Source organism: Notolepis coatsorum, assembly GCF_963971535.1.
Source record: "Notolepis coatsorum genome assembly, chromosome: 8".
Classification (NCBI taxonomy): domain Eukaryota; kingdom Metazoa; phylum Chordata; class Actinopteri; order Aulopiformes; family Paralepididae; genus Notolepis; species Notolepis coatsorum.
The window spans coordinates 70,006,530-70,031,366 of record NC_140172.1 but is presented as its reverse complement, the minus strand read 5'-3'; the positions used below and the strand labels follow the sequence as shown (position 1 = coordinate 70,031,366).

Here is a 24,837-nt window from a genome sequence, read left to right as displayed (position 1 = left end):
CAAGACGAAAGTATTTCTCTGGTCTGCATCCCCTTAACAATTGTGTGTATTGAGCTGTACTGTATTGTACCCATTCTGCAATCTGTTAATAAAGTTTTCAATCAATCAATCAATCAAACCTGTATGTATATGTTATGATGAATTGAAAATGGGGGACCCTGATGTAAACAAGACGAAAGTCTTTCTCTGGTCTGCCTCCGCTTAACAATTGTGTGTATTGAGCTGTACTGTATTGTACCCATTCTGCAATCTGTTAATAACATTTTCAATCAATCAAGAAAATGCTTCCGGAACTCGAGTGGGGCGGGCACGTCTGAGCTCCATTGATCAACGGTATGTTCCCTTACAGGACAAACTGTAGGGGTGTGGAGAAATCAAAGTAAGTACCACCGTTGTAATATAATGAGAAAGACACGTCCATTTGGTATGATGATTATTCCCAATGTCAGTCAATATAGTGCGCTTAATAGTTTTGTGGGGGGTTAAATTGAATATTACGGCCATACTGTAGGCTAACATAATAACTTTAACAGCCCCCCCCGAAAATACATCTGCAGTGGTTTAGTCCAAGGGTTACAGGAAGTTGTTGCAGCTGCCATGTTTTGGCTGCTTTGTTGTAGATTTCCTGCAGGTTTTTTGTAAGTGTGGAAATGGAACCGAGCTGGAGTACATTTCTATTCCAAGTAAGTGGCTTTGCTCAGCTAAAAAGTAAAGGCGTTTCGTGAAACAAGTCGAAAGTGAACAAGGTTGAATACCACACGAGTTTAACTGTTTTCCCCGAATATGTAATCTCTGAACCAGCTAACGTTATCCAAGCAAAACAATGGTACGTTAGCTATACAGGCTTCCAGCTGTGAGGCTCGGCTTGACGGTTAGGAAAAATCAATTCTCTCCTCTCCTGTTTTTTCAATCTGATTTTATCTTTTAAAACAGTGTCTCGACTCGGTATATCGGGTAACAAGGGATGATGTTTTTTATTTTAAAGTTTTGGAACACCGCTAACAAAACAAAGCTTATTCTCAGAGACTGCCTCGACACGCCACACCGCGCCGTTAGAATTGAGCCAGACTTGTTTTTTCTTTGATCCGTCGTCTGATTATAATGGGCTGTTCATAACGTTAACGTGGCTAGCCAACGCTTGATAAATCGCTGCGAACACTACTTTTAAATTGACACTAAGAAGCGAAGAAACTGATGTATCGTTAAGTCGACATTACCGACCTAGCCCGACGCTACGTTAGCAGCATGCTAGCACTTGATAACCCAGCGTTGAACTTTTGATTCCCTCCTAGCCAAAACCTAGCCGACTAAGCTAACGTTAGCTCAGACAATGAGTGCGTACGTCCACACAGCAATTCTGATACTAACTGCTAGCTAATAATATCCAGGCTTGTTTTGTTTGCTTTGCTTCTTAAAGGGGGAACATCACCCTAATTATGTATTCAAATATGTTATTTCCATGGTCGTGAGCTACTACTTTCTCCCAAAGCCAGAAACCAGAGAAGTGACTCCAACATGTGATGTCATCAGTGCTGAAGTCTGGTGTGAAGTTCCCAGACTGTGCCACGGGGACTGGAATGGGGTTTACTCAGTCGAAACCTTCCTGGAGGAACTTAATCTATTCCAATCTTCTCCAAAAACTAACCACAGACAGTCCAAAGCCTCCTTCCCCCCCCCCCAAATAATCTAGTTTTTAGTCCATAATGAATTCTTCACCAGCTTGGCGTTTTCATGACCACATGTTCTTGGGTCCATATTATGACAAAATATTGCCCTACACCTGGCAAATCTGTGAAATGACCCAGGTGTTGAGCATTATTAGTAGTGAATTAGAAGCGTGCAGTCACAAATTGTTTAGGGGGGAAAGGAGGCGTTGGCCTCTGGTGAGATTTTGGAGAACAGTCGAATAGATTAACTGCCTCAAGGCAGGTGGCGGCTGATTTGTACATAAACCCCTTCCAGGCTCTGTATACAGTCCCTGTTAGAGGTTGTCCGATGGTGTGTTTCTAAAGGCAGATCTATAATAACAATAGTTTTCAGCAGGAAAAGCCTCATAGCTGATTCGTTGGCTGATATCACCCTCCCCCTGAGGGTGCCTGGTTGTAAAGAGGAGTCATGTCTGGTGCCATTGCCCCATTTTCATTCAAATATCTTGAGGTGAGAAGTTAAGGGACCCCTTTGAAATAGCATTTTCCGCATCAAATTTAAGCTAGCTTAAAATAGCTTAACTTTGGAGCAAGATCCACCCCCTTTGCCGGCAAGCTAGCATGACATGTCTTCTGGTACCTTTTGGATTCCTCAAGATGATACCACTGTATTCACACTGGAGCGCTTTTTAAAGACTGCTAATCAAATGGCTGGATATTGGTAACATTAACCTCCGATACCGATTGGTTAAATCGGTTGACCTCTAGTCCCTGAACCCACAGTCTGGTTCACACAGCTAGTGCTGCTCCATAGACAATAAATGGGGGGCTGATTTCCTGAACCTAGAGAATATTTTATACCCAAATATGCTTTATTCTGTAGAAGTATTATCGGCTCTGAAACAGAAAAAGTACACAGAACTTTCACAATTCACACAGCTCCAGACTTTGGTAAAGTTGTTAATATTCACAATAATTCTTTTGAATCGTAGGATAACGTGTGAATTATTATTTTGGGCTGCGTGCCCATATCCATAGTCAGTCCATCTATCCCCAAAATATAATGGTGCGGTACATGATTTGAGATGTGATATTTTTGACTGATCACAAATAATATCGCACCAATTGGCCACATGGTGGCGCTACAGTCTTAAAAGTCTAAATGTCTTACAACAGCTATAACTTGTACACCATGGACTAGGGTTGGGTGCCGTTCACATTTGAACCGGTACTCAACGGTGCCTTTTTCTGTACTTTAGTCTCTAAAAATGTAATCTACCTACCTCAGTTGTTAAAAATGTGTCTAAACTTAAAATAATTTATTATCATAATTTATTTATTTAATATATATATACACACAGGGAACAAAATAAGCACCCGCCAAACGCCAATGGTGTGTAGATTTCCTCTTTGGCTGGTAACTTACGGAGGCTACTCGGCCACTATGGCGTGTAAAAAAAAATGCTAGCCATAACACTGAAGAAGGACATTGTCCGAAACATGTCTGCTATCTATTCAGGCTGCAATTAAAAACATTGAAACTGAGAGTGCTGGTCCGGCTACCCTGCTTTTTGATATAGTGTAAAAATAATTGGGAGACAACTTTCCAAATTTTCACAAAAGAAATAGCTTCTGTTGTCGGCAGTCTCTTCTATACGTGATGTGTGTCCGTTCGTAGCATGAGATCCGTGCACCGCTTACTTCAAATTGTATGCAGTGATGAACGGCGGAACACAAGTTACTTAACGTTACACAGGTCGAGCTATGCACGCTTAGCTTGCTAACGTTAGATAGCAGTGTTTATAAGGAGTCGTCTGCTGTGCTATATGTTGTTTCAACAAATGTATTCACAAAATGTATTACCATCCAAATGTTATTGAAGACTCCTGTGACCAGTAAGTAGGGCTGGGCCTAACAAAAATAATAGTTGGTTTCAGGTTGGTTGTCAGTTTGGCCATGGGTAGGTAGGGAATTTATTTTATTTTATTTTTTTATTTTATTCTTTCCCACGGCGACTATGGATAGGGAATTTCTTTATTTAATTAAAATGTTCACAACAACATGGATGCATGTACTCTGCCAGCATGTTTAATATCCATAATACTAAATGTTTGACTAAGATTTATATGAAACTTTATTCTAAAAAAAAAAAAAATGATTTTTTTTTTTTTTTTTTTTTAATATATATATTTTTTTTTAAACTCATAAAATATATTGGGTCGCACCTAAATCGGCAGGGTCGGTCGGCAACCTGAAACCAACCATTATTTTTGTTAGGCCCTGGGCGATATATCGAGTATACTCGATGTATCGCGGCTTGTTCTACATGAGATGTAGTAAGTTACTATATCGTGAACATCGAGTATATGTTGTCGCTAGGGGTGCACCGATATATCGGTCGGGTATCGGTATCGGCCGATAAGTGCCTTGTTGACTGCTATCGGCCTATCGGCCGATAAGCTCAAATGTGCCGATAGCAGTCGCCGATAACTAACCATCCATTTGTGTAGCGTCAAAAGGCAAAAAAAAAAAAAGTTCACTCGCGACCTACCTGCACAACGCCCGCCGTCCGCCCCACACACACACAAGCTACTGCATCAAAGTTACTATTTATGATTAACAAGGCATTCGTTTTGTGGCATTAACGTTATATAGTTAGTGTTACACGGACAATAACATCAGCATATTATTATTACCCATAGCAGCAAGGCATTACTCCGAGTCCGTTCATAGCCGGGAGGCAGACGACTAACGTTACTGGTGAAAATGTGATTTACGTTGGAATACTCCTTTGCCAACTTGCTGTACTTTGCTTGCAGGTCTGCAGCCATTATTACTGGATTAAGAATAGCCCCAACTTTAGCCAACGTAACGTTATGGCTAAACCTTTAACATTAGTTAACCCTAGCTTTCGGTTAGCTGTTCAATGCTAATGTAATAACACAACCAAGCGAATCCATCAGAGCTCCCCATCAACACCGCTCTGTCGGGAGGATGGCATTTAAGAAAGTATCTGCTGTTAAAATGACACAAACATTCGTTTTGTGGCATTAACGTTATTATAGTTAGTTACACGTTCAATTACATCAGCATAGTATTTACCCGAAGATAGCAAGCAAGCCGTGCATAGCTCGGTTAAATTCCGTTGCTCATTCCGTACCCAACTACACATTCTGCAATCTGTTAATAAAGTTTTCAACCAGACAAATGTATAGAAAGGCTTTGTTTTATTATAACATTTGTTGCAGTAAAATCATTGTGTCTCGTTTGGCCATCCTGTGGAGCGCGCTGGTCGGCGGGCACTGCCGGGCAGCTAACTTATTAGCTTGTTGTGGTTCAGGCCGCCAGACGATACTGGGAGAGGGATCAGTGATACCATAAACATATTTCTTGATGTTTCCTTTTTTAAGTAAGTAAAGAGGCCTACAAATACAAACACACATACAAATATACAGTAGTTTCATTAAATTTTTAAAAAAAAAAATATTAAAAAAAATTAAAAATACTTATTTTTTGCCACAATTATCGGTATCGGTATCGGTATCGGCCGATTGTGTTAGTTGAACAATCGGTATCGGTATCGGTGGCCAATTTTCATATCGGTGCACCCCTAGTTGTCGCGGCTGAGATGAGACTTGCTTTTGCGCAGAGCTGTCCTCATTTCATTATAGACACATGACCAGCGCAGACCTTAAATGACATGCAATTGTAATTTCATTAGACAGACCAGCGCGGACCTTTAATGACATGCAATTTAATGGGCTAACGTTAGCTGCTAACCAAGTTATCCATGAGGACTATGCTAAGCTAACTAGCGTTAGCTGCTAACCCTGGAAAACACTCAAAGCGGACTCCACGACACTAGTTCCATTTGTGAGGAAAGGGGGTGGGTTATATTGACAACGCTTGACAACAGAAGTTTAAACATAACTTCATATTATTGGTTATTCGTTTCTTTAACATATATCATCCAGACGGCAGTCACGTGGCGTAGCGGAGATTGTGCTTGTCACCAATGCAAGAGGCTGCGGTCAAGTCAAGTCAAGTCAAGAGTTTTAATTGTCACGGCATACAGGTATACAATGAAATGCGGCTGGTCTTGCCCGCGACGATGTGCAATACAGTGGTACAACATATAATAGAATCCAATAAAATACAGTGGTACAACATATTAATAGAATCCAATAAAACAGTGCAATAAACAGGTACATGGTGTGCCATCTCGGTATCTGTACATTAGTATTTACAGAGCATATAGGACATGCTAGGTCTCGACTCCCGGAGAGTCAGCATTGCCTTGGCTTGGGCTGATCGCTATACTAACTCGTTTGGCTGAGTTAGGGGAAGGGAAGCCGTGGGTGGGTCCTGGGCGTTGTGGACAGCGACCCCTACAGTTCGGTCGGGGCGCCTGCACAGCGAGGGTAGGATCTGGAGAAAGGTAGTGTGACCTTCCACACGTTACACTCTCCCAGTGAGAATTTGCGCTGCCAGGCTGGCTGCCGGCTGGCTGCACATGTGTCGGAGGAAAGCATGTGACCAGGGAGCGAAATTAACTTTTTGACTCACCGGCCAGTGGCGGGTAGATGGGAAGAGTCTACCCGCCAAGCATATTTCTTACCTGCCAATTTTTTTTGATTAAAAAAATATATATATATATATTTTATATAAATCTTTTTTTTTAAATAAAATATATATTATATAATCATACTTGTAGTTGTATTATCTGCGAGACATCGCCATAAGTCAAAATGCTTGCTATCTGCAAACAGCTCCACTGTCTGTGTGTATACTTGAGTAGCCTCCAGCTCCAGCAAGGATTCTCCGGCCCTGCAGCTAGACCCTATATTCAGCTAGACCCTACATTCAGCATGCAAGGATTCTCCGGCGATGCAGCTGGACCCTATTTATAACGTTACAGTTCTTTTGTCAAATCACATTCAACATGCCCTCAGCTAGAATACGCATTCAATCAATGTTATAAGACATTGATATCAGGAGCTATCTGTAGCTACTGCTAGCCCGGTAGATAACGTTAAGACAATTTAGTTTACTGGGACAGATAGATCTAACGTGAGCTAGCTAAGCTAGCTAACGAGGGAACGGAGGTATTATGCACTCGAGTCGACTATTGCTGGAGCATTTGTTGATATCAGCAGCTATCAGTAGCTAGCCAGCTAGATACCGTTAGACAATGCCTCGTCATGTATTAAACTAAAAGTGAATAGTTGACTGGGTCATTGTTTAAACAGTAACGGTAGCTCATGGAGGTCCGCTCTTCTAGACTAGAGCAGACTGCCTGTGTTGACATGAGCACTGCGAGCAGAAGCCCTTAGCCAATAGTATCCCGCTGCAGGGCTGGGCGGATATGACTCGTTGCCACGTTTTTTTTGAAAATAAGAGTATCATACGAACCTAATTGTTGCTAACTGCCGGAGCCATCGATATTATGACTGGAGATGCGCTTGGGGCGGAAATGAGACCCGCACAGATTTTCAAAATAAGAGTATCGTTATGAACTTGATTGATTACACGCCACACGGCGGGCAGCCCTCTAAGTGTCAAGCGCCAAAGGTAAAAACTGAGCGCCCCTGGCGGGTGGCGGGCTTTAGTTTCGGTCCCTGCATGTGACAGTCTCCGGCCTCCCGGACCAACAGTAGGGGGGGGGGTGCATAACAACCAGGAAGGGGGTTGGGAATTGGCATAACGACTAATGGGAGAAAAATCGGGGGAAAAAGATAATAAATTAAAAAAAAACATATCATCCAGTTTCCATCTGTGTGTTAAACTCTTCCATCATCACCTACGGCAGCTTAGACGCTCGCCCTCTCTCGCTCTCTTTCTCGCGCGCTCTCGCTCTCTCTACATTCAATGATTTAAAGTAGCCAAACGTTACAGTATAAATACTAACTGGATAGTTGATGATATAAACATTTAATTTCATTATCTGAAATATTCTAAAATCATTAAGTCTGCTATAAGCCATTATCCCTTTGTGTGTGATTATTATTTTCTCACAGTAGTGTGTATATATATATATATATATATGTGTGTGTGTGTTTGGCTAAAGTGGATAGAAAACACAGTACTGTGCAAAGTTTTTATATAAATGGTCTTAGATGTAAATAATTCTTTTTATTAGTGTGTGAGTAGACTACTCTTAGTACATTTTCATTAAAGCTAAAGCTGCTGCAAATCTAGCCCCTTTCATGACTGTGATGCAACCCTTGGTTGAATATGCAGTCACTTATTGCTCCGTAGTAGCCAGGTTAATTTGCACCACCAAGCACTGCTTAAAAGCTAGCGGCTTGAGCCCTTGGGTCATTTCTGTCAAACTTCTTTAATTTAGCAAACGCCTCGTCAATAGGTACAAGCGCCGCGGGTTCCTTTGTAGCTGGCTTTGGATTCACAGCAGCTTTAGCTGCTCGCGCGTCGTCGTAGGCTTTTAACACACCATCGTAGCGGTGGTGATGTTGCAGGTAACTTGTTAGGTTGGATGTATTATAAGTTATTGACGGATTGTGAATTTTCTGATTCAAATTATATTTATTTGGAAAAATAAATATGGTCACTTTATCAGTCAAAACTGTTGTCTTGGCTTTGTTTTGTTCATAGTAGTAACGCTCATGTCATGATAAATCTGGTTAGGTCAAAACTACGGGAATATACATAAATAAAAAAATAATTTATAATACAATAAATATCGGTTATCGGTATCGAGTGATATGATTATATATAACATTATCATATCGTTATCGCGATATGGTTTTTTGCCATATCGCCCAGCCCTAATATATCGTGTATCGTGATATGGCCAAAAAATATCGCGATATCATTTAGAGGCCATATCGCCCAGCCCTACCAGTAAGTAGGTACTACGTCATACGTACGTCTAAAGCTGCCGCGGTTACCGCTAGGCTTGGGCGGTATGACGGTATTACGGTATACCACGGTATTTAGAAATACAGACTGTATATAGGCGGTTAGGTGGCCGAGCGGATATTGCGTTCGTCACCAGCTTGGCTGGCCGTCTGCACTAATACAATTGGCTGTATTAGAGGGTGGGAGAAGCTGGCGGGGTGGGTCCGGGTCGTTGTAAACAGCGACTCCTACAGTTCGGTCGGGGCGCCTGCTAAGCGCGGATAGGACTTGAGGGGGATAGTGTGGTCCTCCCACACGCTACGCCCTCTCAATGAGAATCCGCGCTGCCAGGTGAAAAGAAGCAGTGATTGGCTGGACGTGTGTCGGAGGAAGCACGTGGTAGCCTCCACTCTCCCAGATGATCTGACTGTGGGGGGTAAGTGCGCAGCGACCAGGAAGGGACTGGGAATTGGCATACGACTAACATTGGGATGGGAGAAAATCGGAGGAAAATGGAGGGGGAAAAAGATCCAAAAAAAAAAAAAGAGAGAAATACAGACTGTATTGAAAATCAATACCGTCAAAATCACAGTTGGGTTTCAGTTTCTATTACACTGAAACGGAGTTTCGGCAGGGACGGCATTGGTTGTAGTGCACACACACAGCACGCGCCAGCAGAGGGCAGGGGAGGCAGTCCGTCTTTCCCGCACAGAGCTGAGCTGAGCAAGATGGCGGCAGCATGTCAAACAAGAGCTAAACTTTTCTGCACACACTGTCGCATTTGGACAATTAAACGACTCTGTTCGGATTTATGCAAAACCCTCGCCACGAGTCGACTCGCCAGTGACTTCATCCAGCACAATGAGAGACCGAGGCACTTCTTTGGGAATGTAATATAAAACGGGGTGAGTGAGTGTTGACATTTTTTAATCCTAATGCAACTGGCTCACGTTGATACCTGGATGGTGCCGGGCTGCCGGCTAACTAGCTACCGTTAGCTCACGTTGATACCTGGATGGTGCCGGGCTGCCGGCTAACTAGCTACCGTTAGCTCACGTTGATGCCTGGAATGATGCAATTATCAAATCGCTAAACAAAAAAAATCGTAATTCTAACATTTGTTTAACCAGGAAGTCCCATTGAGATACAAGATCGGTTTGGGAGAGGGAGGTAAGGGGTTTTAGATTCTGTTGTTGTGAAGTTTAGACTTCAGAGAGGGAGAGTAAAGTACAGAAAAAAAAGGTACCGTTGGGTACCGGTATCGATTCCCAGGTAAAAAGAAACATTTTCAGGCTCAGTGTCCTGAAAAGACCCACTGTGTAGGCCAGATGCAAGCCGCATTTTACAATAAACTTCTGTGGGGCTGCTTAACACATTCATGGCCATTTGGATCCGTCTAAAATCACTGTAGACGGCCAGCATTTCTAAACAGACTTGCATAGTCCGTGGGGCTGTTTGTAGAGCTAAATCTATACTTTATAGTATTGCTATCTGTCCATTCTCATTGTCAATTGAGACCATAAACCGTCCCTTCAAAATGGCTTAAAGAAATAATTTTTTCATCAATACGTTCTCATTTTATAGCGTCTTGAATATAAGCGTTATAAGGGATTTCGGCTGGGATATTTCCTGGAACGCGAGATACAGGGCTAATAGCTACTAACGTTAAATCCAATGGCATTTCGGATATACAGAAGCTACTAGGGATGCACCGAAATTTCGGCCACCGAAGGAGTTTTTTCACCGAAAATATATTACCGAAACAGAAACAACCTGTAACCTAACGCGTGTTGTTGTGATGATGTCATCAAAACTAGAGATGTTCCCATTTTTTCCTTTCCCATCCGATTCCGATACCTAAGCATTGGGTATCGGCCAATACCGATCCGATACCAGTGCATACATTTAAAAAAATATATATATAAAAAAAAATTATATAAATTATAATTTTTTTGCTTTTTTTATACAGCTACTGTTTTATATATACTGTTTTTTTTAGTAATAACTAGAAAGTAATGGTATTTATTCAACAACAGGTTGATCCACACGGACATTATTCGTTGCTGCACTTGCTTCCAGAAGGCTCCGTTGAAGTAGCAGAGGATCTGTTGTGATTTTTGCACAATAAATATTCAACATTCTCTTTTGAGACTCCGCCTCAGACTCTTATCATTTGGCACTAAAAGCTAAACATTGTCACCGATATGGCTGTCCGCAACATGTCATTAATTGTGTACGCGAGGTGGTTCAGTGACGATGCTAACGTGAGCTAGGTTAGCTAGCATGAGCTACCGGGAGATGGAAAGACTAACGTTACTGGTGAAAATGTGATTATTTTTTTTTTAAACTTTGACCAGTCACCTGGTTCTTTTAGCGTTTATCGCTTTTTTCTTCGCATTCATACTTGGTCGAGTTCGACCGACAGAAGCAGGCTGAAAGGGTTCAGATGGGGGGGAGAGACACTCTGGGAAAGGCACGGCTGCCGTCCGGGATTCGAACGCGCTCAGCCCCAGATCCGCGCGAGCGCGGTTGTCCACGGCGCTGAAATAGCACTCGCGGTACGTGGTGAGCTACTGGAGCTCCCCGTGAAAATGTGATTTACGTTGGAATACTCCTTTGCCAACTTGCTGTACTTTGCTTGCAGGTCTGCAGCCATTATTACTGGATTATGAATAGCCCCAACTTTAGCCAAGGTAACGTTATGGCTAAACCTTTAACTAGGGATGTCCCGATCCGATCACGTGATCGGGATCGGCGTCGTTCACGTGCTTTTCAGAGGATCGGGGATCGGGAAAAAATAATAATAAAAATCGGCAGTCAAAAAAAGAAGAATTTTATTCAACAAACATGACCATGTCCATGTCTTAAACTCATACGGAGGCCTTAGTTTTGGTTTTAAATTACATATAATATATCATCATTAATGTATTTATTGTCACACAGAGCAGAATAATTCTCCACAACAAACACATTCCCCTTTAATTTTCACCGTTGCAACAAACATTCCCTTTAATTTAGACGCTACACGCTACACGCTCGACCACATCACAACAACACAACACGTCGCTCCCGAAACACGGTTAATATCCACTGACTTGAGCAGCTAGACTTAATGTCAGAGGTTTGGAACTAAGCATTTTAAAATAGAAAGTCAAGCCAGTTGCAATGTTAGCAAGGAGGACAGGTTGGAGGCGAAGTTTTCAGACTAACTTTTCACCTGGAGGATAACGTTACGTGACTGAGGATTATCGTCGGCGTTTCAGACCAGAATGGACCATTACGTAAGTCGAACACTGAATGTATACTAATGTGCAAACATATATTGAAACTTTTAATATTTCTCATATGAAGCAGAAGCACATTTCTCAGGGTGAATGTAATAACAAAAGCCTCCGCTCTCGCGCCCCGGACTATTATAGGCAACAGATGGGCTTGTCTCGCTCTGCCAGTTTCTGACAAATGCGTCAAAATTGATTACTAATGTGAAAGATCGGATCGGAAACGATCGGATCGATAGATATTTAAAATCACATGATCGGGATCGGATCGGAAGCAAAAAAAGGCGATTGGGACATCCCTACCTTTAATGCTAGCTTTCGGTTAGCTGTTCAATGCTATTAACACAACCAAGCGAACCCATCAGAGCTCCCCGTCAACACCGCTCTGTCGGGAGGATGGCATTTAAGAAAGTATCTGCTGTTAAAATGACAAAGAGCATTGACACTTTAATTCACGGTCGGTTAAACACACGTTTGTTTTATAATGCTCACTCAACAGACCGCAGTGTTGGTAAATTACGTGGTATCGGAGCGCAGCATTAGAGGGTACTCGCCGATACCAGCATTTTAGGCGGTATCAGCGGCATTTCCGATACTGGTATCGGAACAACTCTACCTACTACGGTATGTGTATATGTGACCTTTATTTTGAAAACCGTGTTGCGACGCAACCTTGTTTAAGTTTGCGCTTTTGACAGTGAAATGTTCAGTTCAACTAGCTCGAAGGAAAGACTAATCAAAAAGGTTTAATTGACCCGTATGAGGCTCTTACGGTAGGACTTTGATTGTTTATAGAAGAGGAATGTAATACTATGCAAAACTAGAAATAAACAGTTGATATTACCAGCAGTAAGTTGCAAGCCACTTTCATACGGGGAACCGTGACAACCATTAGTATTATCTTATTTGCATATTGTCTCATTATTAGATAGATAGATAGGTTGATACTTTATTGATCCCTGGAGGGAAATTTAAGTAGACAGTATTTCACGTCCTAATAGTGGACTACTACTCACCTAATGCATGGCTGAACTGAACGTTAGAAGTGTGTCCCCCAGGGCTCCAGACTAACTTTTTTCACCACCGTCCCAGAACCGTCCCGAAAGACAGTTTTAACCGTCCCAAAGTGAATGTAACCCGTCCCAATTTCTTTTTTATATATAATCATCAACATCAATTTGATCATATGGGGACATATTTTGTGCTGATAATGGCACAGAGGGTGAGACCAACTGTGTACCGTACCTAGGGCTGGGCGATAAAACGATAACGATAACTATCGCGATAAATTATTTCCTCGAAATAAACATGAAACGTGGTCGCAAAGTTTCGATATATCGATTTTCCAAGCTTGGATATGAGCACGCACTAACAACCAATCGGTGAAGGAGATGGCCGAGAGCGAAGGAGACCCGCGCTGCACCTCTGGGTAGAGAGGTAGGACTCACTCAACAACAAGGCTTGCTAGGCTAATTAGCTTGCACGGCGATGTTTTATATATTTACGTGCCGAGTATGTGTGTGGCGTGAATTCTGAGGCCACGTTTATAGTAGTGTGGGTATACAGTGGACGTCGTTTCAATATATTGTGGCGGAAGAGAGTATTTTAGTGTTATATTTAGCACATTGTCATGGAATACACCGCTTAGAAGCAACAGGCTGGCTAGGTTAACTAGCTTGCACGGCGATGTTTTATATATTTACGTGCCGAGTATGTGTGTGGCGTGAATTCTGAGGCCACGTTTATAGTAGTGTGGGTATACAGTGGACGTTGTTGCAATGTATTGTGGCGGAAGAGAGTATTTTAGTGTCATATTTATTACATTGTCATGAGATATTCCGCTTGTCGGCTAACGTGCGCGGACTGATGACGACATCAACTCGACTCGAGACATTCGCAGCAGCATAAGAAGTTAATTAAACTTGACAGACATTATATCGATGATAATTATCGATATCGGATTATATGAAAATAATTTTATCGCGATAACGTTTTTGGTCATATCGCCCAGCCCTAACCGTACCTTTTGATTATTGTAAGCACAAAGATAATAAGCAGCTATAACTAGAACGTGTCGATAACTATATACAGTTCCAATAATAATAATAATAATAGATCAAATTTATATAGCGCCTTTCATAGAACCCAAGGTCGCTTCACAATCAGGACAAAAAATAGGGCTAGGGAAATAGGGGGGAAAAAGGGGATGAGGGAAGGTTAGGGATAATGGATAATGGACCTAATCTAATCTAAACTAATTGATGGGGAACATTTTAATGTATGCACTGGTATCGGATCAGTATCGGTATCGGCCGATACCCAAAGCTTAGGTATCGGAATCGGATCGGAAAGGAAAAAATGGTATCGGAACATCTCTAGTAGTAGGCCTCTCAATTCTTATAAAAAAAAGTCCCGGATATACATAAAACATTAATTGGCATAGATCTCTATAAACGGCCCAACACATTGATCACTTTAGGCACACCCTGAAACCAGTAACATCACAAATATGAAGCGGGTAATTACCCATAAAAATAATAAACCTTTCATGGGGTTATTTACAATAATAATAATTAATTTAATTTATAAAGCACTTTTCATTGTGAAACAAAGGTATGCAGAGTTTCTTGTCCTCCTGATTAATGCAATGGTGTGTGTGTGTTGTGGTGATCTCATTCAAGGAGCACTACAAGCCAGGGTTAGAAATTAACATTTTTTTTCAAGGGCTTTTTTTGCCCCCCTTAATTGATTTTCCGGGGCTTTTTTTTGTATTTCGGGGGCACTGAATTTTTATGATAAACGGTAGGGGTGGGACGATTCACAAAATGGACGGTTCGGTTCGTATCACGGTTTTGGGGTCACGGTTTTCAGTTCGGTTCGATATACGTAAATCTTTATAAAAATATATGTAACACTCAAATCTAAACATGCTTCTCATTTATTAAAAAATAAATAAAAAGGTTTACAGTGTTACAGTGTTTACAGCCTTAAATAATGTTTGGCACACAAAGACCGAACTGACTGAAAAATATAGGCTACATTTGTAGTATTAACTTAGTGCAAACAAACAATATGCTCAGCCAGCACTAGACTTTCCTTTCTTTAATATAAACACAAAAAAACAATGTCAACCATGTTTACATTCCCTGATTGTCAGTTCTTAATGGAAAGATTCGTGTTCTGCTTGAAATTATTATGTATCTGTCTACATTTATTTAGACTAACATTATTTAAATATTGAGTGCAACTGTGGTGGATTACGTAATTCGGTGAGTTGGAACTATCTATGGGTTGGCGCCGGGTCCCCACGGACATTTTAGTGTCACGCACCTTCCGCTCAGGCAATGTTATTATCAGCTCCGGTAGCTCCGGTAACGTTAGGAGGTGATGGCATGCAGTGGGAAAGCGGCAATAGTCCCGGTTGGAGTTAGTAAAACACAGTTGTATGTTAGCCTTCTTGGATGTTGAATAAACGCCTATCATTGTCTTTAAACACCCCGCCTCTCAGACTCCCATTTCCTCCTCTGCTAGCTAGTAGCTACGGTAACATTTCGTTGACTGTATTACCTCGCGGGCTGATTCTATAGTTAAAACGTGCATTGTGTTGTACAAACTGCTAACGCTATGGCAAGATGTGTGTATGCCTATGTAATGTTAATGGCTATGTTTTTAAAGTCGTAATGAAGATTGATTTAGATTGTGCTTGCCATTTGTACACAAACTGACTAGCACCTGGCTCAGCTGCAGTGCTCCTGCTGCTGCAGCAGCCAGTGCTCACCTCCGCCAAATGATTTTTTTTTTTTTGCGCGTCATCTGAACCGTACGATACACAGACGCGCCATTACCGGATAAATATATATATATAATTAGTAAACTGTCGGGGGCATTTTGTGCCCCCCTTAACTGATTTTCGAGGGCATTTTGTCCATTTTCAAGGGCATTATGCCCCAAGCCCCCGTTAATTTCGAACCCTGCTACAAGCGCACACACACAGTCACACACCAGCGTTTCCGTTAGCCGGTAATTACCGGTATTTGACCGGCAAAATCTGTTGAAGTCCGACATATTTAATCTCTCCGGTCTTAATGTCCAGTGAAAATAATTCCCTGAGTCTAAGCACAATTTGATTATTTGAATTGTATTAAAATAGGCTAAAATTAAATAGCCTATGCGATGAACGAAACAATCATTACATTTGTTTCATCGTTGCTTCTAATAATGACAACGACGTTGTCAGCGAGAGCTTAGTGCTGGGTGTGCGAACTTCAGCCATTTTCAATTCAATGTTGGGTGGGGGGCGCTGCTGTGCGGTCCCCAGAAAAGAGCCAATAACAGCTGAATCTGCTGCTCTGCATCGACATACTCTCGCAAATAAGTCATTGGGAGGTGGAGAGAGAGAGAGTCGTCACGCAAACCCACGATAATGTTGCCGTCTCTCTCTGCCAAATTTCTCAGTTCTTCGCTTGATATAATTAATACAAATGTCCAATATAACGGAATTCGTTAGCTCATAAAAATGTGATTATAACAGACTGTTGTTTATTAATGTCGGGCGACTGCCCACAGACACCTATTTGATTTAAAGTCGGCAGCAGCACGAGTCTCGGGACTTATTTTATTTGGAATATAATGACTTTATACGCAAAAGTAGCCTAGTTTTAAGTAAAAATATTATAAATCTACATGCCTTGATGATGTCATTCTTTTGTTTTGTTATTCTTTTGCCTACGAATTTCCCCAAGGGGATTAATAAAGGAATATCTTATCTTATCTTATCTTATCTATCAATTGTTTTTAAGCTCAATAAACTCTGACCGGAATTTCTCTCATTTGACCGGTAGATTGAAATCTACCGGACACTGAGGCCGGCAACAATTTTTTCTAACGGAAACCCTGCACACACAGTTTGTTGGTTTTGTTCTATTAGTGATTTACACACATTCTCAGTTGGTTCATTATAAAAGATACAAACCTGAAAACAAACGCACTTAAATGTTAAATAAAAGGACCAGAGTAATGAGGCAGGAGAAACATATTTGTATGCACTATAAAGGTAAAATTGTTATTTAAAAATGTGCCCCTAAAAAATATTCTGTGCCCCTAAATTTCTCATTTAGGGGCAAGGGTGCCCCTAGTGAAAAAGCTTAGCGTACAGCCCTGATGTTGATGTATGGTATTTTTGGAGTGTTACATTTAAAAAAAAACTAAAAAACAACGTATACCGAACTGAAAACCGTAAACCTAAAACTGTGATACGAACCGAACCGTCGATTTTGTGAACCGTTCCACCCCTATTTACTAGGGGTGTAACAATGCATCGATCCTAAGATCGAATCCTGGTCAAATTAATATCGAATCGTTGTGGGGTCAAACACCCCTATTATTGACCTATAGTCCATTCATGCTGAGTGAATCAGTTCCCCCAGCTACATTTGTGTATAAATTCTTTTTTGCGGAATTAACTCATCGAAAATGTATCGAATCGTGGTGAAATGAAGAGATTTCCTTGTATCTGTAAACAAGGGTTACGTCCGGCGTGCACTGAATGCTTCCTTCCTTCCCACTGTGGGTGACGGAACAAATATTGCGTTCCGCCTGGGTAATTTGCTGTGGCAATCTGGTGAGGTTAAATATCGATTTGGGAATCAGTGTGGTGATTAAAAATCATTAATAAAAATAATAATTATAATTGCAATACTTCATTCATTGCTCATATATGATTCAGATCAGATTTGTTCAGTGTGTGAACATCAAAAATCACATGGAATCTCATCTTTTCAATTCTGATATGGGCCACTTGCATATGTGGTCCTAAATCAAATACAGATCAGATTTCTATTCAATGCAACCTCTGTCTGAACAGTCATGCCACTTTTACGTCACTCTGGATTGACATTTGTCACAATTATTTATGCCCAAGGCATCTTCATTATTGTTCATTTGCACATGCAGGGTCAGTTCAGGAGCGTGACCACTGACTGACCAGTTCACACTGGAATCTGATATTGGCCACATTTAACAGCCAAACAAAGAAAATTGGATCCTGCCATAGATTGTAGGGGTGGGACGATACATCGATCCAGATCGATATATCGATCTATTATCAATAATCAAATAGGATCGATGCAACGTAAAAAGATCTATTCATATTGCGATACTCTTATTTTGAAAATCCCTCGTATCCGCTCGGATCAACAGCACACAGCATTAGCGTCTAGACTAGAGCATAGAGCCATATGAAATCCGCGTTCACGGAATCGCGGACGGAATCGCGGAATTAACCAATAAAAATGGAATCAACTGCAAAACGTGGAATATTGCAGAATTTGGCCTAATCTGGACTGAAATTTCGTTTTTGGGTGGAACGTTTGGTGCACACGCGACCGGGGAGGCGGGGACGCTACAGCGTGTTACTCACAACACAGCTGCGGTGCTCAAGCGTCTGGCTGCTTCAGTGTTAACATTGTCAAGAAGCTAAACAATTCCACAATAAGCCTTCAATTCAGAGCAGAACAGTATCCTAATGACTTTTATGCCTCCGGTGATAAGGTGTTTTGCTAATTCTGTCAACGTTCCGTGGACTGGACCCGCAAAAACACTTGCGACACTATTGTGATTAAATAGCTATAACGTTACAGTACATAGGACTATAGATGGAAATGATAGCTTCTAGCTAAATCTAGTGCACCCATCCATTTGTTTAATGCAAACGATTGTCATTATACACTGCCCTTTATAAACTAAATACACTTAAATAGCTATGTAACGTTATAGGAATATAGATGGAAATGATAGCTTCTAGAAGTTCTAGCTAAATCTGGTGCACCCATCCATTTGTTTAATGCAAACGATTGTCATTATACACTGCCCTTTATAATCTAAATAAACTTAAATAGCTATGAAACGTTACAGTACATAGGACTATAGATGGAAATGATAGCTTCTTGCTAAATCTAGTGCACCCATCTATTTGTTTAATGCAAACGATTGTCATTATACACTGCCCTTTATAATCTAAATAAACTTAAATAGCTATGAAACGTTACAGTACATAGGACTATAGATGGAAATGATAGCTTCTTGCTAAATCTAGTGCACTCATCCATTTGTTTAATGCAAACGATTGTCATTATACACTGCCCTTTATAATCTAAATAAACTTAAATAGCTATGAAACGTTACAGTACATAGGACTAGATGGAAATGATAGCTTCTTGCTAAATCTAGTGCACCCATCCATTTGTTTAATGCAAACGATTGTCATTATACACTGTCCTTTATAAACGAAATAAACTAAACTAAAGGTGCCTAAATTATGCATTACTATATTTCATCAAAATATAATGGATATAGCTAGGTTACTGACATTGTCATTGTGATAATGTCAGTAGTAGCTAGCTGTATCTATTGTTTACACTTGAAATATGTATTTTTTATTTTGTCACAATATTAATTGAAAAATATTGTGTAAAATTGAACTGTATTTCTGAGTTGCAGCACTTAAAAACATTAAATGGACTGTTATATAGAGCCATATGAAATCCGTTTTATTATTTTCCAAATTCCATTAAATTTTTTCCCAAATTCCGTTTTTTCCGTTTTAATATTTCAGAATTCTGTATTTTGCTTTTTATGCTCATTTTACCATCAGAAATAGTGTCTAATAAGTGGGAATGAATAAATGTCTACAATTGAATATGATATAACAGTCCATTTAATGTTTTTAAGTGCTGCAACTCAGAAATACAGTTACATTTTACACAATACTTTTCAAATAATATTGTGACAAAATAAAAATACACATTTCAAGTGTAAACAATAGATACAGCTAGCTACTACTGACATTATCACAATGTCAGTAGCCTAGCTATATCTATTTTATTGTGATGAAATATAGTAATGCATAATTTAGGCACCTTTAGTTTAGTTTATTTCGTTTATAAAGGACAGTGTATAATGACAATCGTTTGCATTAAACAAATGGATTGCACCAGATTTAGCAAGAAGCTATAATTTCCATCTATAGTCCTATGTACTGTAAAACGTTTCATAGCTATTTAAGTTTATTTCGATTATAAAGGGCAGTGTATAATGACTCGTTTGCATTAAACAAATGGATGGGTGCACTAGATTTAGCAAGAAGCGATCATGTCCTAACGTTATAGCTATTTAATCACAATAGTGTCGCAAGTGTTTTTGTGGCTCCAGTCCACGGAACGTTGACAGAATTAGCAAAACACCTTATCGCCGGAGGCATAAAAGTCATTAGGATACTGCTCTGCTCTGAATTGAGGGCTTATTGGGGAATTTATTAGCTTCTTGACGATGTAAACACCGAAGCAGCGAGACGCTTGGGAGACTGCCTGTGTTGTGTGTAACCCGCTCTAGCGTCCGCCTCCCCGGTCGCGTGTGCACCAAGCGTTCCACCCAAAAACGGAATTTCAGTCCAGATTAGGCCAAATTCTGCAATATTCCACGTTTTGCAGTTGATTCCATTTTTATTGGTCAATTCCGCGATTCCGTCCGCGATTCCGTGAACGCGGATTTCATATGGCTCTACTGTTATATCTTATTCAATTGTGGACATTTATTCATTCCCACTTATTAGACACTATTTCTGATGGTAAAATGAGCATAAAAAGCAAAATACAGAATTCTGAAATATTAAAACGGAAAAAATGGAATTTGGGAAAAAATATAATGGAATTTGGAAAATAATAAAACGGATTTCATATGGCTCTACTAGAGCATCACTAGCAGGGCTGTACACTGCGATGATATCGTCGCGAATTGCCCCTTTAATTGGCCGTTGCGATTGGTAAATATTATCTGGGGGCGGGCTTGCGAGTAGTCAGGGTTGTACAGTGCGATATATATGTTGCACGTGCGACACTGACGTCAGTCTGTGCGATGAAAGGATTGACTTCAATAGCACTGGTGCGATGGCCCGCGATGGCCCGCTATCCACTTGGTACTTGTAGTCTTGTGCGATTAAATACAATGTCCCTTCTGCGTAAGACTCCATATATCAAACACCAAATCCCATAATCCCTAGCGAACAATATCCCCGCGAGTTGCGAGCTCAATGTGACTCATATCCGCTCGGCTCAGCTCACAACACGGCAGGACTCGTCTCAGCAGCAGTAGCGTTTGGAACGCGGACATTGAAACAGAACTAGTGGATAGTGTTGTCGCGACCCAAAACAAATCCCTGCTGTTTCATTCGGCAACGGGTCAAATGCATATAACATGCTTTGCAATCCTCGCGTCATAAAGTCCGAAATGAACGTTACATTAGCATGAGCTAACAACAAGCTGTTCATAGCCATATAGAGAGAACAGCAGACGGGCAGAGTGAGGAGGAGGAGGGGCAGACATTCTCCCTTCTCTGTGTGTGTGTGTGTGTGTGCGTTTGGAAAGATCAGATGAAGTCAGACGAGTATATTATATTGATAGTAAATGTACTGAGGGTGGACAGATAATGTTGATATTTAAACATAAAAAATACAATACAAAATAAATGTATTCATGATCATGCAACATAAAACGGTTGCGTGTTGTGAGTTCCAAAACATTTAACTTAAAGTTTAAAGCTCAATATATCAAAACGTGGCACTTTACAGTGAACAGGAGGTCTATGTGTATTAAAAACAATAGGTTGTTTTTCCTTTAAAAGTCTGGAAGAGGTCAAAAATAAAAATGTCAAATGATATTTCCGTTGCCTTTTTTGAGTTGATCTAAATGTTACTGATTGTGTTAAATGGGCTTATGTTATGATATCGTCTCATATCGATTGCAGGCACCTGCATCGTATCATATTGTGGCATATATCAGCAAATATCGTATTGTTGTCCAAAGAATCTATATCGTATCGTGATGAAACTTGTGATTCCCACCCCTAGTAGAGTCCATACACCCAACACCAAATCCCATAATTCCTTACACGTAACGTGTCTGGCTGTGTGACGTCAACTTGTCAGCATGAAAATGACAGCCAAACATGGCACTGCAACTAAATAACACAAATACAATAGACACATTTGTGACTGTTACAAATATAACACGTTTTATACTTGTGCTACAAGATTTTGGCCTGTGCTACAAAACCATCAACCTCTGTAGCACCAGTGCTATGTGCAAAAAAAGTTAACGTACAGCCCTGGAGTAGTGCTTTCAAGTCTTGCATTCGCATTTCACTCCTAAATTATCCAAGGCGTGTGATGACGTCACTCACGCGAGCTGAGCAGTGAGCACTCAGCAGGTATGATCAGCGGGAACAATCGACTGAGCACTCACTCTGATAGACTGGCTGACTGTCTGATTTAGCTATGAAGAAAAGTAAAGTTAGTATTGCTTCATATTTTCGACGCGTTCCACCTCCTATAGTGAGCCGAACTGAACTGAACTCAGACACACGGAGAGAGCTGCGGCATCTGCTGCTCCTCCTCCCTCCTGCACCTGTGGCTGTTGTAAACACTAGTCTCTAGTGGGACACTGGGACCTCGGTGAGCCTGCCAGCCGGCTAGCTACTGATAGCTATCAACAAATGCTCCAGTAAGTCTAGTAGTGCATGATAGCTCGCGTTAGCTTACTGTTCAAAACGAAACGTCCCATTAAACTAAATAGTTCAGATAGCTCCTGATATCTATGTCTTATAACACTGAGTCGATGCGTATTCGAGCTGAGGGCACGCTGAATATAGTCAATAGGGTCCAGCTGCAGCGCCGGAGAATCCTGGCCGTAGCTGTAGGCTACAGTATAGGGTCCAGCTGCAGCTCCGGGGAATCCTGGCCGTAGCTGGAGGCTACTCGAGTACACACAGATAGTGGAGCTGGTTGCATATAGCGAGCATTTAGACTTGTAGACTTGTGGCGATATCTCGCAGATAATACAACTACAAGTATCATTATATAATATATATATTTTATTTAAAAAAAAATTATATAAAATAAATTTGTCTTTTTCTTTTTTAAATCAAAAACAATCGATATAAATAATGGTAAAATTGTTATTTAAAAATTTGCCCCTAAAAAATATTTTTTGCCCCTAAATTTCTCATTTAGGGGCAAGTGTGCCCCTAGTGAAAAAGCTTAGCGTACAGCCCTGACGAGAGCAAGGCTAGTGTGCCTATTCTGCAACCCAAAACATGTCCCTGCTGTTTTATTCCGCCACGGGTCAAATGCATCTAACCTGCTTTGCAATCCTCGCAATTCCATTATGCCCACGTCGCGTTAAAGATAGAAAATAACGTTACGTTAGCGTAAGCCAGGGTTTCCGACTTTCCGTTAGAAAAAATTGTTGCCGGCCTCAGTGTCCGGTAGATTTCAATCTACCGGTCAAATGAGAGAAATTCCGGTCAGAGTTTATTGAGCTTAAAAACAATTGATAGGCAAAAGAATGACAACAAAACAAAAGAATGACATCATCAAGGCATGTAGATTTATAATATTTTTACTTAGAACTAGGCTACATTTGCGTATAAAGTCATTATATTCCAAATAAAATAAGTCCAGAGACTCGTGCTGCTGCCGACTTTAAATCAAATAGGTGTCTGTGGGCAGTCGCCCGACATTAATAAACAACAGTCTGTTATAATCACATTTTTATGAGCTAATGAATTCCGTTATATTGGACATTTGTATTAATTATATCAAGCGAAGAACTGAGAAATTTGGCAGAGAGAGACGGCAACATTATCGTGGGTTTGCGTCCCAATGACTTATTTGCGAGAGTATGTCGATGCAGATTCAGCTGTTATTGGCTCTTTTCTGGGGACCGCACAGCAGCGCCCCCCACCCAACATTGAATTGCAAATGGCTGAATTGGAGTACTGCTGGAGTACTGCACTGTGCTGCTGCTGCTCCGGCTCTGCAGCTCCACAAAAGTTCGCACACCCAGCACTAAGCTCTCGCTGACAACGTCGTTGTCATTATTAGAAGCAACGATGAAACAAATGTAATGATTGTTTCGTTCATCGCATAGGCTATTTAATTTTAGCCTATTTTAATACAATTCAAATAATCAAATTGTGCTTAGACTCAGGGAATTATTTTCACCGGACATTAAGACCGGAGAGATTAAATATGTCGGACTTCAACAGATTTTGCCGGTCAAATACCGGTAATTACCGGCTAACGGAAACGCTGGCGTAAGCTAACCCAGAGCCATAGGCAGAGAAGTGGGGACTGGGAAGGAGGGTGTATTCTCAAAAAAGTATCACAATATTTTCCTTAGTTTTGACGGTATGATGGTATAGTTTTCTAGTGCAAATTACATTGTGATCTCTTCTTTGATTTTTTTTTATAAAACATTTATTTTACATCTTTATCTTGTAATATAATTTAGGGATGCCCCGATCGATCGGCCACCGATCGTTATCGGCCGATAATCAGTATAAATATGCGATCGGGGAATTCCGATAATTAGTCATATTCGCCGATCGCGGAAACTGATCAAGTGGATATCTTACTCGCTTGTCTCAGACGCACAGGACCTGCAAACTGCTCCTCCTCCCTAGCCCCGCCCGTACCCGTGTAGAGTTTGTAAACACAGAGGAGGCGGACCTCCTCTGCTGAGTCTAGATAGTGCATTCGACCTGAGCTAACGTTAGCTACCTAGCTTGTCTAACGGTATTTAGCCGGCTAGCTACTGATAGCTCCGGATATCAACAAATGCCCCAGAAGTCTAGTGGTCCATGTTGATATCTCCGTTAGCTTGCGTTAGCTGACGTTAGTTCACCGTTCAAAACTAAATGTCCGATTGAACTAAATAGTTTTAACGTCATCTAGCCGGCTAGCAGTAGCTACAGATAGCTCCTGATATCAATGTCTTATATCAACAATGTCTTATCAATGTCTTATAACATCTAGTCGGCCAGCTACCGATAGCTCCTGACATCAACAAACGCTCCACAAAGTCTAGTAGAGATGTGTATGCTACCTGTTAGCTCACGTTAGCGCAAGTTAGTTCACCGTTCAAAACGAAATGTCCCATTGAACTAAATAATTCACTGAGGCGTTGTATTAACGTTATATATCCGGCTAGCAGTAGCTACA

General features: G+C 40.9%; 1 protein-coding gene across 2 annotated transcripts in view; it reads left to right on the top strand.

The window, feature by feature from the left end:
• Positions 1-627: 627 nt before the first annotated feature.
• Positions 628-24,837, top strand: part of LOC311233069 (vascular endothelial zinc finger 1-like) — a 47,776-nt gene continuing 23,566 nt past the window's right edge. The window contains exon 1 of one of the 2 annotated variants that reach the window (XM_084319938.1): positions 628-683. In XM_084319938.1, the coding sequence (XP_084176064.1) occupies positions 651-683 (33 nt within the window). In that variant the 5' untranslated portion in view covers positions 628-650. The remainder of the gene's footprint in view (positions 684-24,837) is intronic. The other variant, XM_084319939.1, reaches the window with a different exon arrangement.